This window comes from Artemia franciscana, chromosome 19 (genome assembly GCF_032884065.1).
Source record: "Artemia franciscana chromosome 19, ASM3288406v1, whole genome shotgun sequence".
Taxonomy (NCBI): Eukaryota; Metazoa; Arthropoda; class Branchiopoda; order Anostraca; family Artemiidae; genus Artemia; species Artemia franciscana.
Window position 1 is genome coordinate 18983758 of NC_088881.1, and position 18297 is coordinate 19002054.

The 18297-nt window shown below is 34.5% G+C and overlaps 1 protein-coding gene across 1 annotated transcript in view; it reads left to right on the top strand.

Moving 5' to 3' along the window:
* LOC136039374 (plexin-B-like) overlaps positions 1–18297 on the top strand; it is a gene marked incomplete in the record, with an annotated part of 235955 nt that overhangs the window by 165115 nt on the left and 52543 nt on the right. The window contains 4 exon segments of the mRNA XM_065723049.1: positions 4660–4908; positions 7346–7762; positions 11281–11763; positions 15719–15929. Of these exon segments, the coding sequence (XP_065579121.1) occupies positions 4660–4908; positions 7346–7762; positions 11281–11763; positions 15719–15929 (1360 nt within the window).

The window sequence follows — 18297 nt, forward strand, 5'->3', positions numbered from 1 at the left end:
AGTTGGGGGGGGGGGTTAATTCTGAAAAATTAGAAAAAATGAGGTATTTTTAACTTACGAATGGGTGATTGGATCTCCATGAAATTTGATTTTTAGAAGGATATCGTGGCTCAAAGCTCTTATTTTAAATCCTGACCGGATCTGGTGACATTGGGGGAAGTTTGGGGTGGGGAGACCTAAAATGATGGGAAACCCTTAGATTGGAAGGATTGGGATGAAACTTGGTTGGAAAAATAAGCAAAAATCTTGCATACGTAATTTACATAATTGGAACGGATCCGCTCAATTGCGGGGGGGGGGGGTAATTCTGAAAAATAAGAAAAATAACGTATTTTTAACTTACGAAGGAGTGATCGGATCTTCATGAAACTTCATATTTAGAAGGACCTCGTAACTCTGATATCTTATTTTAAATCTCAACCGGATCAAACGTAATTGGGGGGGGGGGGGCAGTTGGGGGGACCGGAAATCTTAGAAAATACTTAAAGCGGTGAGATCAGGATGAAACTGGATGGGAAGAATAGAAACCTGTCTAAGATACGTGACTGACATAACTGGACCGGATCTGCTCTCTTTGGTGGAATTGGGAGGGGGGAGGTAATTTTGAAAATTGAGGTATTTGTAACTTACGAAAGGGTGACCAGATCTTAATGAAATTTGATATTTAGAAGGATCTTGTGCTATAAAGTTTTACTTTAGGTTCTGACCTTCTCACAAGTGCCAAATGAGCTCTTGGCTCTTCCGACCTCGTCCAAATGAGCTCTTGGCTCTTCCGACCTCGTACCATATGAGCTCTCGGCTCTTCCGACCTCGTCACAAGTGCCATATGAGCTCTTAGCTCTTGTTTTCTTGTACTTTTTGTTGTCCAGTCTATTTGTTCGTTTAATTTTGTTCTTTTCATGGAGATTTTTAGATGTAAAGCTGAAATCTTATTTTTATTCTTTTTTTAGCTGTTGTCAAAGATTCTAATTTGTTTTGATCACTGCCTACGCTTTATTCTGCGTTTTCTAAGGCTATCTTCTTTTTGTTTGAGTCTTGCCACATCAAAGTTCACTCTTCCGAAACAGACCCTCCTCCCTTCCATCCCACATTTGGTTTTTAGCTTAAATAACATACATGAGCTCCATTTAATTTAGGTGTTTATCTTTTTATATTTAGTTAGTTTTATGCATGTTTTTCTTTTTCGAGTTGTTCCTTAAAGAGTTGTCTTTTTGAAATGGAATCCCCCCTTATAGGTTTTACTCTTGAAGATGTCGTATGTATTTGTCGTAATGTACATTTACTCACTTCGATAATTTTAAGGAGCTGAAGGCGAGTGTCTCTTTTGTCCAAAACTTGAAATTAAAGCTTTTTGGTATTCCAGAATAGGAAGGGGGAATAAGGCTGCATGAATTAAAACATAAATCATTTAGAAGAGAGAAAGAGAGAGAGAAAAAAGATTGATGTAAGTAAATATTAAACGTGAAAATAATATACTGATAAAAAACTACTAATTTTGTATTTTTATCATGAGGGGGTTGGGGGCACAAAACCACAAAAGCTTGACTATTAAATTTGTAGTTCCGTTAAGACATTCTATATAGCTAAAAATCATAAATGACAAACAAAAAACCTTTGTCTATTAAATTCTAAAAAAAGACAACTGACTTACTTAATTCTAAGAAAAAAAGAAGAGAAATCATTAGTCTGTAGGCTATTCTGAATTTCTACAAAAATTGTTTTATTACATAAACCACGCCCATTTACTGGTCAACGTGGTTATTCACTTCAGTTTTTTGCTGTTACTGATATGAAATTTTCAGTGAAAAGAGTTTAATAAATCGCAAAAGGGATTTTTGTGTGTGTGTGTGTGTCTCTGTATATGCATGGTCTAGAAGGAGAAACCCTTATTAAGTGATTCTAATTTGTATGTTTGGGCTGTTTAGGGCCAACTAACTAAATTTTAAAAAAATATTGAAAAATTCAAATAAAAACTGGTTTCTAAAAGATTTTGCCTAAGTTTGTACAAGTTTTCTTTATAAACAGGTTTTGTAAAGGTCGATGGTAGGAATTTTTGGTGGCACCCTTTTTATGCTCATAATGCAGTCAAAAAACGATGTAGTCAATAAAATAATTAAATGGGCGATGTGTTAGATTCTACATAAAGAGTAATTAAAATTTGGAAAGTAAATTAAGGAAATTGGGGACTGTAAAAGAATTATCTTTTATTATCCGTTGTAGACTATCTACCTTCTGTTGCGCAATACGAAGACCAAAAAAGTAGAGTTGTTAAAAAATTTTACATGCAAAAGAAGGAAATAAGGGAAGTAAACAAAAAAATGTAAGAAAGTTGTCATAGTGGAAACATAGTTTTATTAAAGCAATTATCTTAATTTAAGAAACAAGGAGTAAGACATTGAACAGGGGGGATATTTAAGCCCTTTTCTCTTCCGATATGTAATAATTTTTTCATATAATTGATTTTCGGCTATTTTTGGAAGTTTTTTTCAAGACTTCTTCCATGTTTGAGCTCTCGCTACTACTTTCTGAAACTTAATTAGGAATATTGGACCTGATCAAGGTCAAACAAAAATATTTGTAACTATAATATTAAGAAGTAGGATTAGAAAAAAATATTCAAAATTGATTCTAATAATGTCATGATTTGGGAAGAAAATAAGTTGGAAGCAAATGCGTGTTGCGGTGAAGCAATTTTCAATGTCATTTTTTTCTCAGGTTATGTAGGCTTTTGATAAACTATTATTATTAAATAAAAAAGTAAGTGGCGTGAATTCACGAGAATTTAGGGTGGAGTATTTCTCCATTTTTAAGGGAGGAGGGAATTGTCACTTTTTCAGTATTTTCAATGAAAATACAAAAAAAGATATTTTCAATGAGGAACACCCCCCCCAAAAAAATAGGTATTTTTCGAAATATAATGGGTCAAACCAATCAGGAGGGCATATTCCCCCTATCCCGCCCAATTGACACCGCTGAAAAAAAGGATGAAAATTAGACCCAAAAGTTTAATTCTACAATATGATAATATAATATTACTAACAAATAAAGCAGAACGTAAGCAAAAGAATGAAAATTCTATTACAAGAATAGAAACAGTAAAACACATCCGATGGTTTTTTTTCTGTTAGGGCAGGACGCACTCTTAAGGAATCTTCCTATACCTCCCATGTTAAACATTTGGACTTTGCCTGACGTTCCTGAATTAGTTATTTCGCCGGTTTTTATATCAATAGAAATACAAAAATCTAGTGAGTATTTTGATCTAATCAAATCTTAAAGCCGACAATTTTTTTTTATAATTCCAAAATAATTATAAAACCTGTGTCGGGTTTGCATTCTAGATTGCTATACTTGACACTATTGTTGTGGTGTATCAAAAAATAGAACAAAAAATTTTCTATTCAACAATCAGAAACCTATATCTATGATATATACTTCCTGGCTGCGGTCCCTTCATATACTTTACATATTTGGGTTCCGAAGTCAAAAATTCCCCTCAAAAGACTAGATCCAGCTGTAATTGGAGCGTGTGAGAATGCATGAATTACACCAAGGGACTAACCACTCGGATTGTTCAGGAGCGATTCAGTCAAGTATTAGCTAGTTGTAACCTGTTTAAACAGAGTCTAAAGAATGAGTAGCGTGCACCCATCAAACTGCCGGTTAATAAATACATTTAAAAATTATATTGTATATATAATTACAAGAAGAATTGCTAAGGATAACCTGCATCTAATCGTAATTTTGAGTGATAAACCCCTTAAGTTCAACCTTCTTATGTTTGTTTAGTTGAAGCGACGAAGAAAACTGATACCTTTGTATTTAACCGAATTGCCGCCTAAGAAAAAGAATTGACTAGGGAGTTAAATGCTTGGACTTTGGCTAGGCCTTAAGAAGAAAAAACCTTAAATGGATGAGTAAAAAAGATGATTAAAAAAAGAATTCTAATAGATTTAATGGCGAGCGAAAATGATTGATAAATGTCTTATCATGAAAAAGGACTTTTTTAAATATAAAAGTGTATTATATACCTTTATATATTTTGGTAATTGAAGTGCAGTTGAATCATCATATTTGTATTTGTTTGGTTCAGACAGACAAAGAAATAGTTTTTTTTATCCAAAGTTAATAAATAATAAATGAGAAACTGTTACTTTTTTTCGGGTTCAAAGAATCTCATTGAAGAATCGATGAATATTCAATGACAGAAACAGAAGATTTATGTATTTGTTTTGATTTCCTACCAGCTTAAGCTGCGAGGCCATAAATTACTGCCAAAAAAAATTAATAGTACAAGAAATTTCTTCTGCTTCTATTAATGCGCTTACTGCTTTCCGGAAAGAAAATTGTTCAAGAAGGAAAATCCTTCTGAAACCCACTCTCCTACGTCGTTTGGCATATGCACATATGTAACAAAGCGATAGGTGATTTCGAACTAGGTGGTTTCTGTGAGTCCATGAATAAATAAGCAATTTTCCTAAATGTTTTTTTTTTCTCTGTTTCTGAGAAAAGGCAAAATTTGGGTTGAACTATTCCTTTCCATTCATATTGTGGAGGAACAGAGTTGCCATTTCTGTAGCAGATTTTTACACAAAATAAGGTTTTCATCCCTTGTAATGGAAAGTTTGACTTCAAAAAAATGAATTTGTTATATTTCAGATTAAACCCTTAAGTGGACCAGTCGAAGGTGGAACTCTAGTGACAATCGAGGGCAGTAACCTCGGATTGAAAGAAGATGATATACGCGACCGAATTCATATTGGAGACGTTCCATGCACTCTTGTTGACTATCAAGTTTCTGTGCGCATTGTTTGCCGGACTGGTGTTGCAAAACGAGAAATGGACAGCCCGATCTCCATTGGCAACAATGCTGGGTTTACGGAATCAAATGTTAAGTTCTCATACAGAGTGAGTGATTTTTTTCTTTTTGGTGAATAGTTGAATTTAATAATAAATTCCAATTGAATATACAGTAGACAAAAAGTTTAAGAATAATCTCCTAACATACAGGATACTAAAACATGTCTATTTAACTAGTTTAGCAAGTTTTAGTTACTATAAATATATCTAGTTTTTATGTATTAAAAAATATAATGTGCGTAATATGTCATGTATTATACTTCAGATAGTTATGTAATATTTTCATATTTGGGGTAGACTATCTGTGAGTTTTATTAGCTTCCACTTTTTTCTCAAAAACCTTATTTTAATCCCCACCCATCCCCCGCTCTTTCCTGGTTTCAATCCTATGTACAGTTATACGCATTATGTTTAGTTTTGTTTCATTGATAAAAGTCAATGCTATTTTAGCCGATTATACTGCTAATCATTTAAAACGATGTCCTTTGAAGTTGGTTTAATTATGGTTTTTAGAAAATTTATGTGAATTTTATTAAAAGATCCTCCCTGCAAATTTCGAGCAGTGCACTCTTAGTATTAAAATCAGCTTGGTTGCCTGGATGAAAAAGCAAACAGCCTTGGCTAATTGAACAAAAAATCCAAGACGGATAGCTTAAGATAGTCTACTTTAATATGACCCCCACTTTTGCTATTGATAATATTGTTGCCAGCTTCTTATTATTACGTGAAGCAATGACATCTGTGGAGAGTGCTTGTCCATTGAGGGCATGAATATGCAACAAAGGCTCAAGAAAGTTTGTAAGAAATTGACCTCAGTTTGGCTGAAAAACAAGACTAATGATTAAAACCCTTCCATGTAGGATCAAAGCCTTCACAGACTCATTTATGGGCGAATACAAAGCTAGCTTTCAACCATTGTGCTCGACTGTTGACCAATCTTCATCGTCACATAGCTAGTGGAGCCATTCATCTAGTACAACTGAATTTTTTTTTTCTTTTTTTTGCCTTCGATCTAATCTGGAGGAAAGACTTGTGGCACATTCTAAAGCTCTATGTTGTCTCAGGTGAAGTTATAGTGGCTATTAAGAATATATCCAACCAGTCCAGGAGCAAAATACAAATCCAGATGGACCCTCAGATGAATTTTAGTTTCATCTGGTGTCTTTCAAGGCTGTGTTCTGTCTCATAACATGCTGAATCTATATCTGTTTACTGAACTGTCACTCATACCAGTCGAATACAGTGGTAAAATAGGGAGGCTCTTGTTTACAGGCTTGCATATGGTGCAGACACTGATCAGACTTCTTCAACCGTCAGACACTGGGCAGACAGATGGAGGCCAGAGGCAGGTGGACTGCCTCTGGCAAGTCGCGGAACTCTTCAGAATGCAAATAAGTACCAGCAAAACCAAAGCTATGGTGGTGTCTCGCCATGACAAAGAAAAACTTCCGTCTTTAATCTTGACGACCAGACAGTGGGAATTTCTGACCGGTTTATCTACCTTGGAATCCACCTAACTAGTGACAATTGCCATACCACTGATATCGAACGTCGACCAGCTCTTGCTAGCCCTAACTTCAAGGGACAATTGAAGATCTGGAAGTCTGGCTAACTGTTGAACCAGCTAAAAGTCCATCTCTTCAACAGCTGGTTGTGTTGATTGCTCTGTATGGGTATGAGGCTTAGATTCTGAAGAAAGAAAAGGAGAGGAAATTTCTCACGGTCGCAATGTGGCTTGTCTGTCGTAACGCAAGTTCAATTCCACAGATGATATGACAAACGAGGTGGCGCGAAGACTGCAGAAATTTCATAATACGACTCTAAATAAATTCAGATGTTAGCAACTGTCGTGGCTTGGAAATGTCGAAAGAATAGCTGCTGACTTCGAGAGAAGAATACTTTAATAAACGATGGATGGAATACCACCACGACAAAGAAGTAGATTGAAAAGTTGTACCGATAGCAGAATGGCACTGCTATGCAGAACAGTTCTAGATAAATCATGATAATGAGCCTTTGTTCATGTTCTCTCAAAGGGAGTGGCCCAAATTCCCATGAGAACAGACGGGAGCTAAGTAAGTAAGTAGCGTTCATGTAATTTGTGTTTGGAGTTTCCGGATCTGTAATATGTGAGTGTCGACCTAGGGTTCCAAAATTGTAGCATATTTTACTCCCATAATTTGTTAATTTATGACACCAACTTAAACTCGGACTCTTGAATTTAGGTACTAAACTTGGGGTACTTTGAGCAATTGTCTAGAGTCTTTATTCAGTTGAAGGGGTATTTCACCATTTGGAGTTAATTTATTTCCCCAGACTCTTAATCTTAAGTATGCTAAGCTGTTCTCCCGACTCTGACTCCAAAGTCTTAGTTTATAACGAATGTGGCTCATTGGGAGCAAATTAGCTAAAGGCCTTCCACACAATCAAATAACAGGCCCAGTTTTCTTTAATTTTTGGTTCTAATAGCTTTCTTCTTTTTTAGGATATTCAATTAGAGAAAGTACACCCCCTCTTTGGTCCCCAGAGTGGTGGAACCAAGCTCACCATTTCTGGGCAACACCTAAACATTGGCACCAATATCTCTGCCTACTTAGATAATTATCCCTGCACTGTCAATATTAGTCAATCCACCCGAACCAGACTAGTTTGCACAACGTCAAAAGCAGATGGTGAACGTAAAATATCACGATTGACGGTCAGCATCGACAATGCGACGAAATTCTTGACAAATCGTCCATTCAGTTACATTAAGGATCCTAGTATATTGGAAATAAAGCCATTGAAAAGTTTTTCTGGCGGAGGGAGAATGATTTCAGTTCACGGGACGAATTTGGATTGTATTCAACAGCCAGAAATGGCTGTTTATATAGAAGAAGATATGACTATAATTAATAAAACTGTAAGTTCCAATGATTTTTTCCCTTTCCTTTTCATTGTAGTTTTAGATTTCTTGAGATATTGCAAACGGGTTTTGGAGGCGTAGTTGCCCCCGTAGCAAATTTCGGTCCTAAAGTGACATAAGTAACAGAACTTTTTTTTCAAGGAAACAGGAAGCTACTTTGTAATGTTCTGCCGGGGTATATTTCAGAAGACACTATGTTGCACGACGTAAATTTTAAAGTAGAAGGGAAAAAAATATTGTTAGAGGTTTTCACTGTTATAATACGGATTTAAATAACCGGTGGTTTTCCATGAAAAGGTAATTCCTGGTCAACCCAGCTCCAAGTGAGGACCTGGAGAAATTTGGGGAAGGTAAACAGGAAATACGTGTGAAAGCACATGGTAGCCTGCCCCCCAACCCCCATTGTACACCCTGGCTGAAGGGTCCCAAAACGCAGATCAGGACCGCCAGCCGTGACTGTAAGAACCAGTGCTGTATCCTTTACACCTACCTTCATGATACTGCAAAGTAAATTCTGGGAAATAAAAATTCGAGTTTTTAACCAATCTATTTCTGTAAAGAAAGAAGAGATTAGAACATATTTTAAAAAAAAAAAAACAATGGCTAAATATATTGAGAGCCGTATACGACATAAAGAATGGATACGGGCCAGTCGATAAAGTGTGCTGAGCTTCAGAGGCTGTGCTATATCTTTCAGGTTAGCAAAACCTGCTTTATAACGTTTTTTCCATTGTTGCTGCTGAGTTATACACTTTCATTATCCATCTGTAGATACGGATAGCTGTATTAGTATTGGTTTTGCTCTTACCTTGAAAAGAACATGTTTCCTCTATTTTTAATAGTAAATGAAGCTTCTTCCTTATATTTCACTATTTTTCCATTTTTTCTAAATATCAGTTGTCCCCCCTCCTTACCCAAATTAAATATCTCTACAAGTGGCTGATGTATGTTGCTTTATTTGAAATAGGATGCTAAGAAGAAAAACAAGGCAAATAAGCTAAACTAAACAATGCTCATAAAGTTGAAAGGGCTTTGACAGCAAGTGAACTATTTAAGCAGTGTCTGATTGAAAAAAAAAAAAACAAAAAACAAAAACAAAAAAAAACAACTTTATATGATATATCTTCTTTTCAGCAAGGAATTTATTTTGAAGTAGTGGGGGTTAATTTCATCATTGCACCATAAAACTGGGACTTTGCATATAAGTTGTCAAAATACACGAGACTTCGGGTGGGGGCATTTTTTAACGCCTCCCCCTCTGTCTTATCTGTCTTGTCTTGGTTGTATTGTTATGTTTACGAAAGCCAAAAGTATCAAAAATCATTCAATTCACTTTTTCTGAATGTTTCTGCTAATACTCGAAATATGAACTCGTTATTTTTTTCCTAGCTTTAGGATCTTTTCTCCTAGTCTATCCTTCTTCGTCAAAGTCTTTTTTTTTGTAAATTTTCCCAGTGATCCATATTTGATTCATCTTCTTGCATTTTCGCAGTATTTTTGTCTTTTTTTATATAGATAATATAAACTGTATATTATTGTACTATACTTTTGTGTGGCAGATGTTGTCCAAATGGGATCTCAATTGATAGCCATTCATCCATATGATATTAACATCCAAATCCACATCGGCGATTGCATCTATTCAATCGGAAATATATCCGATGATATAGTATCCCTTTTGTATAAATATCCTTTCTAGAGGGATATCTTTTCTAAATACCGAGCCTTTGGGTCTATTTATATTTGTAATATTTCTTGATCTGTGTCTGTATTTATTGGTGTGTGTGTGTGTTTTTGTCCATGAGTTTGTACGTTTTTAAGGCAGGGAATTTTTACTTTGAATAAATGGGCTAGGAAACTTTCTAATCAAACTAACTTGTATCTCTTGTATCTTTATTTTTAAACCACACGAATTTTACAAAAAAAGACATCTTAAAAAGAATTTTGCAAAAACTGCGGAAAACATTCATTAGTTTTAGAATCAGGGAAATTAAAAATTACAGAAGAAAATACAGTAGTTTTGCTCGGTACAAAATTACACTTGAACAGCGTTATCGACAACTTTATTTTATTTATTTATTTGAAAACCCGCGTATAAAAACATGAAGAGGCCGGAGCAATAAATGAAAAAGACAAAAGCAAACAACGGACAATTACATTAACAACCGATGGCTATATTATTATTCGAACAAGAACACTAAACCGTAGCTAGGTTTGATGTTTTCGTTTTACGGTTCCACGAAATTTTGAAAATCCTATTTCTTGGTCTATGATGCCATATATATTGATCGATTTCGACTTACGTGTCCATATTGGCATCTGGAGCAAATATTTGGCAAAATTAAAGAAGACAGAACGAATTTCGCTGTATCTGTAAAAAAAAATGCAGGGCATGAGGCCGTGCGACAGTGTTGTTCAGACTGACAAGAAAAGTTACCCCCCCCCCCCAAGTTTAAAAAGATCAAATTAGCCTTGTCCAGAAAATTTGTCTACACCTGACTTATACCTTGTAGCATCTCGCCAAATTTTAGAATACTAATTCATTTTTCTAGATGGTTAGTTAATTTTATGCTTCAGGGTATATGGTTCTAGATTTATGCTGATAAAAAATTCATGAGATCTTTGGGTATTTTCGAACTTGATTTAAAGATCCATATTGCATCTTTAAAAGATCCATATTGTATCTCTATCTTCATATGGTAATTACTGAAAGGTTTTCAATTGAATATCGGTTTTATTTATTATACCTATTAGTTTTTAGCTTTTGATTTATATTCATTTTTGTATATGACTTTTTTGGGTTTGAATTAACAGTTAATATTACTATGGTAATAACTAGAAGGTCCCAATTGAATATCTATCTATCACTTTTTTGTTTGTTTATACATATTATTTCATTTTGCTTTTTAGCTCTGTTAGTATTTGTATATCTTGGTATCTTCAGTTTTTGGTATATTACTTCGAACCAGGACTGTTTATTTTTTTTGCTTATACGCAGGGGGCTATTTTTCTAATAATTTGCCTGTTTTCTTTTTTGTTTTGTTTTATCTAGCCCTTTTTCCAACCAAAAATTCATGTGATTATGCCTGAGTTAGCTCATTGGAATCCCAACAAAGGCTCCCGAGATTCTAACGAGTTCCAACTCTTACTAGAAAGCCTGAATTTCTAAAGATTTGGATTTCAGAGTATCAGTAACCAGCATCTAATGATTTTGTAGCTGACTCCAGACAGTGGCGTCATTTACGGAAGGGGGGGGGGGATGTATTTGTCGAAATTTAGAAGTCGGGGGCAATTTTTGTTGTTGTTCCATGATTACTAATAAAAGTCATTGTTCAATGGAAATACTAGGTATTTATCAAAATCTAAGATAGGTAAAAAAAAATGGGGCGGGGGTGACCGTCAATATGGGGGGGGGGTCACCCGCCCTATTGACGCCAGAGCCACCGATTATTCTTTTTTTTTCTTTGCCTTACCTGAATTCACCTTCAAGCTTCTAATTGTTGTTTTATTTTTAGCTTTGTCGTGTCCTGACACAGTCTCAAATGGAATGCCCTTCACCAACCATAGATTTCAAAACACTACTTGAAATTCACACAGCACAATTGAATGGACATAAACCGTCCGGCCGTTCTTCACGATCTTACAGATCACTTCGTAATTATGATAATGAACGCCTAAATTTAAAAATCCCAAGAAAACGGATTTTACGTTCTAGTAAAACAGATATGGTATTAAATTCTGACTTTATCGTTCGTAGATACCGGAACGTTCCTGCAGTGCTAAATTCCGATAATGGAGTCCGCAAGTACCGGGACGTTCCACCTACATTAAGTTTGCGAATTGGATTTTTGATGGATAATGTTGAATCTGTTCGTGATTTAAAGAAGCACTTTCAAAGTATACGTTCCCACGTTCAATATGTCGAGGACCCCATCTTCTTTCCTTTTGGTGGAATTTCTTCTGTCAAATTCTACAAAGGAGATACTTTAGTTATTGAGGTAAAGCTTTATTTTATGTTCAATCAAGGTTTTAGATCTTCGGCCAGACTAAATAATAAAAGTAATGTAATAAATTGTATTAACCTAAAGATACATTAAAATGAAACTATTTTATTCTACTTCACACTATATTTTTCTTGTGCATTTTTAATCTTCGAAAAGAAACTGTTCTCGTGGAAATAGTATAGTATATAGTGTATTTTATAGTATATTTGACGCACAAAAAACCGCAGGACAAATACAATTAATTATACAAATACAATTGAAAGATTCAATTTAACCTTTTATATAAAAATGATTAAAGCAATTAAAATTACGGCGTAATATTTTATTCGTTTCATGTTGTTTATATTTCAATTTAAATGTCTTCAATTGAATTTTCAATTCAATTTTCAGTTCAATTTAAATGCCTTTTTTTCAATTTAAATGTCAGTCTTGAGTGACTTTCTATAAAAATCGAAATTTTAACTTTTTTGATTTTTTAATTTGATTACAAATCAGGATAGTTATACTTTACTCGTAATTTTTATCTGATTTTTCAAAAATATAGTATTGGCTGCCGTTACAGCACCCAGAGCGCCTAAAAAAGACTCAAAGAACTTACAGTATCTTGCCTCATCTACGTTTTATTAGAAATTTCTTTCGCTTTAATTTCTTTTTTTTTTATTTTATGCTTTTTCAGAGTCTTTGTCCAACTTTTAGGCACTTTAAAAAACCTTAAGAATTGTACCACTTGTTTTATTTAATAAAAAAAGCTTACAAAGATTACACCTTAATCTTTAATATGCCACCATTTTAATATTGTTAGTTCATGTCTTTCTATTTTCTCTTTCTTTCCAGACCGTTGGTCAGTAAAAGTCGGTCAGTGAAACTCGTCAGTAAAAAGAGAAATTTGAAAATCTGGAATTTTAATAAAAATTTATGTATCAATAGGATCTGGTTTAATTTTGACTTTAAAGTTTATGATTGATTAATTTTAAGTTTACCCATTAAGAGTTTAGCATAGTAAGATCTGCATTTTCGCAGGGAAATGGTGAAAATAACCCCAATAAGATGTATACAGTTTTCGTGAAAACTTTACCGTCAAATTTAATACGGCTGAGATCCCTAGAACGGACTTTTCAAACCCCCAATCCACGAAAAGTATATTTTTTCCGAGAATGATAATCACATTTTTTCCCAGGGGCGATCTAACCCAATCGGTGGCTATAGATATTAGAGCTAATTCAAACGGAAATTCAATCAGATTATATATATATGAATAACAAAATTGTCTGTTCAAATGCTTTTAAACGTATTTAAAAAAGACCAAATCCAACCTAAAAAAAAAAAAAAAAAAAAAAAAAAAACAACAACAACTAGATTTTCATTCTAGGAATAATTAATTCTTTAGTTTACATCATTTTGGGAAACTTTATTCTGTATTTCTTATTTATTGTTTGTTTTTAGTTATGGCTAGGGTGATAGATATTAGTTTTGTTCCCTTTTTATGTAAATGATGCTATCAACTTCATAATTTATCTCTTTTTTTACCAGGAAAATACTCAGAAAGTTCCATCATTGGCAGAATTAGTGAAGGCTTCGAATAATGCCTTTAATTTTAATTTTGTACTATTTCTTTTCTGTTGCTAATTCACGACCTCCTTAGCGATAATACTCTTTTTCTTTTATTTCTAAAAGACCGACTTTCACCCCTACAAAAAAAGCAATCAATAAGCACTTCTTCGTCTCTTTTTTCTATATAATATTTTCAGGGAAGAAAAGGAAGACAAAAGAAACCTTTATCAAAGCTATTCATCATTTTTAAGGATTTCATTTTTCTTTTATTGTATTCTCCTCAATCGCAACTTGTTTGAAGTTATTCAGTACGGCAAAGACGAAAGAAATCAGGAAAAAAAGATAATATGCTCAAGTTTTGCTAATCAGAGATTTTAATAAACGTTTCGTCTTCTTCTTCTTCTATTGTTCCATATGCCGGGTTTTGAAAGGAACGCCTTGAACACTTTTAAATTCTAAGTATCATCAGTTTCTTGTTTTCTTAATTGAAGATTGTTCAAAATAATACTTTGTTGTTTTTGCTTCTAATTCAGGGGAAATTTCTGAGAAAAAGTTTGACGTCATAATTTTGATCATATCACCGAATAGATAAGAACAAATAAAAGGGGTTGGGACTCCTTTCCTTTGAATAAATTGGCTCATCCCTCTCGAAAAACAAGCTTGTTAGAATGATCAAATAAGTGGCTAAATCAAACTCAGGAAATGAGCTAAAGTCGAACTATTAAATTAAATTTGTTTTGTTTTCTTTTGTCAGATTGTGAGTTAAATTGCCAATATTTATTTTTAAACTCATATTTTTGTTTGCGCGTTAATATATGTATTAAAGACGCATATTTTCACGTAATTCGCTAAGAACTTAGAACATTTAAGATCAGCTCATCTTATTTCTGTGTACTTTTTAACAAAAACATTTTGTTTTCTAAACAAAGTTTTTTAACAAAATATCTCGAAAGCAAGCACTCATTCCCCACAGCATACTTCTACGGATGACGCTATCGACCACTATTTCTTTGCCTTTTCTACAGTACTCTGTGTAGACTATTGCCTATCGATGGAAGTCTAAGCTTAAACAACAATAAATACATAAATAAGTATGTGCGTAGATTTCAATTCTAAGAAAATTGATTCTAAGAAATCTAAGAAATTTTCTGTTGACAGATGACTGCTCATCGCAGTTAAAACCAACCATTTGTGATTACACAATCACCCTTGTCATCTTTCTTATGGAGGGGTTTTATTATAGTTTTCCAGAAATAGCTAGGTACTTCCTCTTTTAAAAAATTGTTTTAATAATCTTCTGTGACTCGTCTCTAACCTCACAACCATCATATTTAAGAAACTCATTTACCACACTATCAGCACCTGGGACGTTATTATTTTTTAATCCCTTTAGTTCTGTATTCTTCCTCACAAAATAAATCTTTCTTCGCATCCAAGGTGTCACAAACTTTTTCTTTCTTTTCTACATTTTTTCCTGAAACTCTATCAAGGTTTAGCGCATTCACAAAATGTTTTCCCCAACTTTCTTTAACCCCTTTTTCCTCACTAATTGTGATTGCATTCCTATCTTTAACTGGGACAAATCCGATTGGCTGTTCCCTCTTAACTTATTAACATGCCAGTACAATATTTGACTATTATGCCGTCTGGCTGTATCTTCCAGATATTCAGCATTTTCTTTTCCATGGCCTCCGCTTCACACCTCCATAATTGGATAATTGCGTATAATTACCTCCATAATTGCGTATCTGCAGAAATAGGAAAAGAAAAAACAAAGTTTGGGTACATTTGTATTCTTCGGAGCTTTTTTGAGCATTTTGTCTCGTAGATTATTTCTCGAGGAGTGCTATTTCATATTCAATTCCACTAATGAGGGATTTCAAGAGCAGAGTTCAGAGTAACTACTCCCTCTCAATTTATTTACATGCCAGTACAATATTTTACTATTATGCCGTCTGGCTGCATCTTCAAGATCTTCATAATTTTTTCCATGGCCTCCTCTTCACACCTCCATAATTTATAGTTTAACGCTTTCTCTTACATTCCTCTTATTTTCATATGACCTATCTATCACTCAAATAATTCTTGTACATGCCCCTCTTCCTCTATGAAATATAAAGAAATTTCACCAATATTCCTAGCTGTGTTTCTTACTTTCTTCCATAAGACTCCATTAGTTTAGTTTTATATTACAGGCCTCTCCCTCTTCTCTATTAGATGTAAAGCATTTTCACTAGTATTCCTATCTGCTTTTCTAAGTTTCTTCCCTAAGACACCATACAGTTTACTTTTATATTGTAGTTTTTTCAATTTGTTCCTAGTTTTAGCGTATAAAAGGGGAACAACAACAAAAAAAGCAATTATGCGTATTAAAAAGCATAATCTTTCTCATTTAAAGGGCGAGAACTTAAATTTGGCAGCCGATGAAACAGATGTAAATGTGACAATAGGAACAGTACAGTGTAATGTGACCTCACTGGCCACAACTCAACTTGTTTGTTCTCCACCAGATATTCAACCTTATGGAACAGATGAAAATAATATTCCAACTGAATTGCGATTGCCTTTAGTTGTGGTTCGTGTTGGGCAAAACCTTCGATATCCTATTGGTAAGCCTTTTTTCACCTTTTTGGTAAGACATTTTTTTTTACATTATATGCTAAGTTTTACTTTTGGTTCACTCGGAAGAGGGGGTATTGACTTTTATTCCTCTCCCCCTCTATCTATCCGTCTTTTGTGCAATTGTTAAATTATTGTATTGTTAAATTATTATTATTATAATTATTTTAATAAATTATTAAATTGTTTTAAATTATAAGAACTCTGATTTTTATTGATTTTTTTTTTCTTATAACTTTCTCTTTCGTATTCAATTGTATAGCTTTTCGTCTTTCGTTACTGCTTGAGTGTTACCGTTAATTTATTAGGAATGTGCGGCACAATTTTGTAGGTCCACCACAATGGTGTATTTAGAATTTACTGGGGGGTCTTATGGGGCATAAGGCCGAAGACGAGGTTTTGGTTTTGAATTTGAATTAAAATCAAGTAGTTTTGGACATCAAGCCATGGCTAATTGTAGGAAAAGTCATGACAGATAGTCCGAGTCAGTGAGAAGCAAATCTGGCATAAGCCCTTATTAGGATTGTATAAAAAGGATGTCAGTTCATTTGTTGATAGATAAGTCTATCTATCATCCGTCCATACGTCATTCCTAGGGCAGAACTAAGGTAGATAGTCATAGAACTAAGAGATAGAAGATCGGAGGCTTTATGGGGGTCGAGGTGGCACCAGTCGAAAGTTGCCAGAAGTTTAGATTCTTACCAGCAACCCAATCTGTTTTTGTCTAAGCCCCCCTTTTTTCGAGATCTCATGTGTAATTTGTTTACAAAGCTTGTTACTATGCTACTGCAAAAAATTCTAGAAGTACTAATTGGCGGACCTTAGATCAGAAGCAAAAGGACGAGCTGCACTTCTTATAATCAGATGCATCTTTATTTTTTTTTTTCAAACTTGAAATATGGTCAGTGTTCCCTTCGACATTGTAACTGATGTGGGAACAGTCCGTTCAATCTGCCATTTCCTGTATATCGGTGGTATGATGTCAGCGACTATAGTATGGTCAACGAGGACTCTTCTCATGTCGTATTAACAGCCTTGACTGAAGAATGCAATAAAGATTCCTTATTAATCACAATTCATTCAAGCCTCCTTCTTTGCACCCTCCCAGGAAGTTTCTATTTCCCTTAAATCTTTCCTTACGACATCCTCCCATCCCATTCAGAAACGACCTGCTTTTTGTTTGGCCCTAGACTGCTCGCCGACAAGGACAACCTTTGGCAATGGGTCATCCTTCATCCGCAGAACGTGCCCTAACCATCTCAACCCTTCCCTCACTATAGCCCTGGAAAACAGGATTCGAGACACGGTCAGTCAGTCGTACCTAAAACACCCCGTAGGTAATTTCTCTAGGAAACATCTAGCAAATCCTTCTCGGTTTTTCGGAGCACAAATGCTTCAGAACTGTACTTGACCCCTTTTATCACTGTAGCTTCCAATATTCTAATCTTGGTTTGCAGCAGGTACGTACGCAGGAATTTTTTTCGGGGGGGGGCCAAAACCTTCGAAACAGAAGATATAAAGTAGCAATTTTTTTAATTAGTAATGCAAAAATCACGTATATCGGAAAATAAAGATTAACTTTAATCTGTAGTATTGTAGCGGATGGGGGGAAGAAGACTGAAGCCTCAAAAGTCCATTTTAGGCTGAGGTTGTGTTCAAAGCGATTTAGAACCAGTGATTAATCTATTATATCCCACTGAAAGGGAAATTTTAGGGTTAACGGTGCAATATGGGTGCTGCGGGGGGTAGTTCTTCTTTTGCAAAAACGTAGATTTTAATGAAAAATGATAGTTTCCGAAATTGATCCATTAAAAGCTGTACTTTATCCTGAAAAGGGGGGATAAACGCCCAAATATCAAGGATAATTCTATTTTGCTGTGGAAAGCAAACTCTCTTTACAAAAAAAAAAAAAAAAAAAAAAAAAAAAAAAAAAAAAAAAAAAAAAAAAAAAAAAAAAAAAAAAAATAGCAGTACAATTGCTAATTACTTCAAAGAGGGTAAAAAGTTAGACAGAAAATGAACTAAAAATTGGGCAGTGACTTGACCGGATAATTGCATGCTGTAAAATTCCCCAAAAATGCTTCACACATGTATCTAGATTCTTAATAAATGTCCTATTTTTGCCAGAAATCCCAAGAAACCATGGGGAAATTAAACAGTTCACTTTTTTTTGGGGGGGGGCTGGGCCCGAATGGCTACCCCCCCTGCGTACGTGCCAGGTTTGCAGATTTATCTTTCTGGTCTTCGAGACTTTTTTTTAGCTGTAAAAAACATCCTGGACCTTGTTTATTTTGTTTTTAACATCTTCACTACACTTGCCGTTTTTACTAATAATTTTACCGATGTAGGTGAAACTGT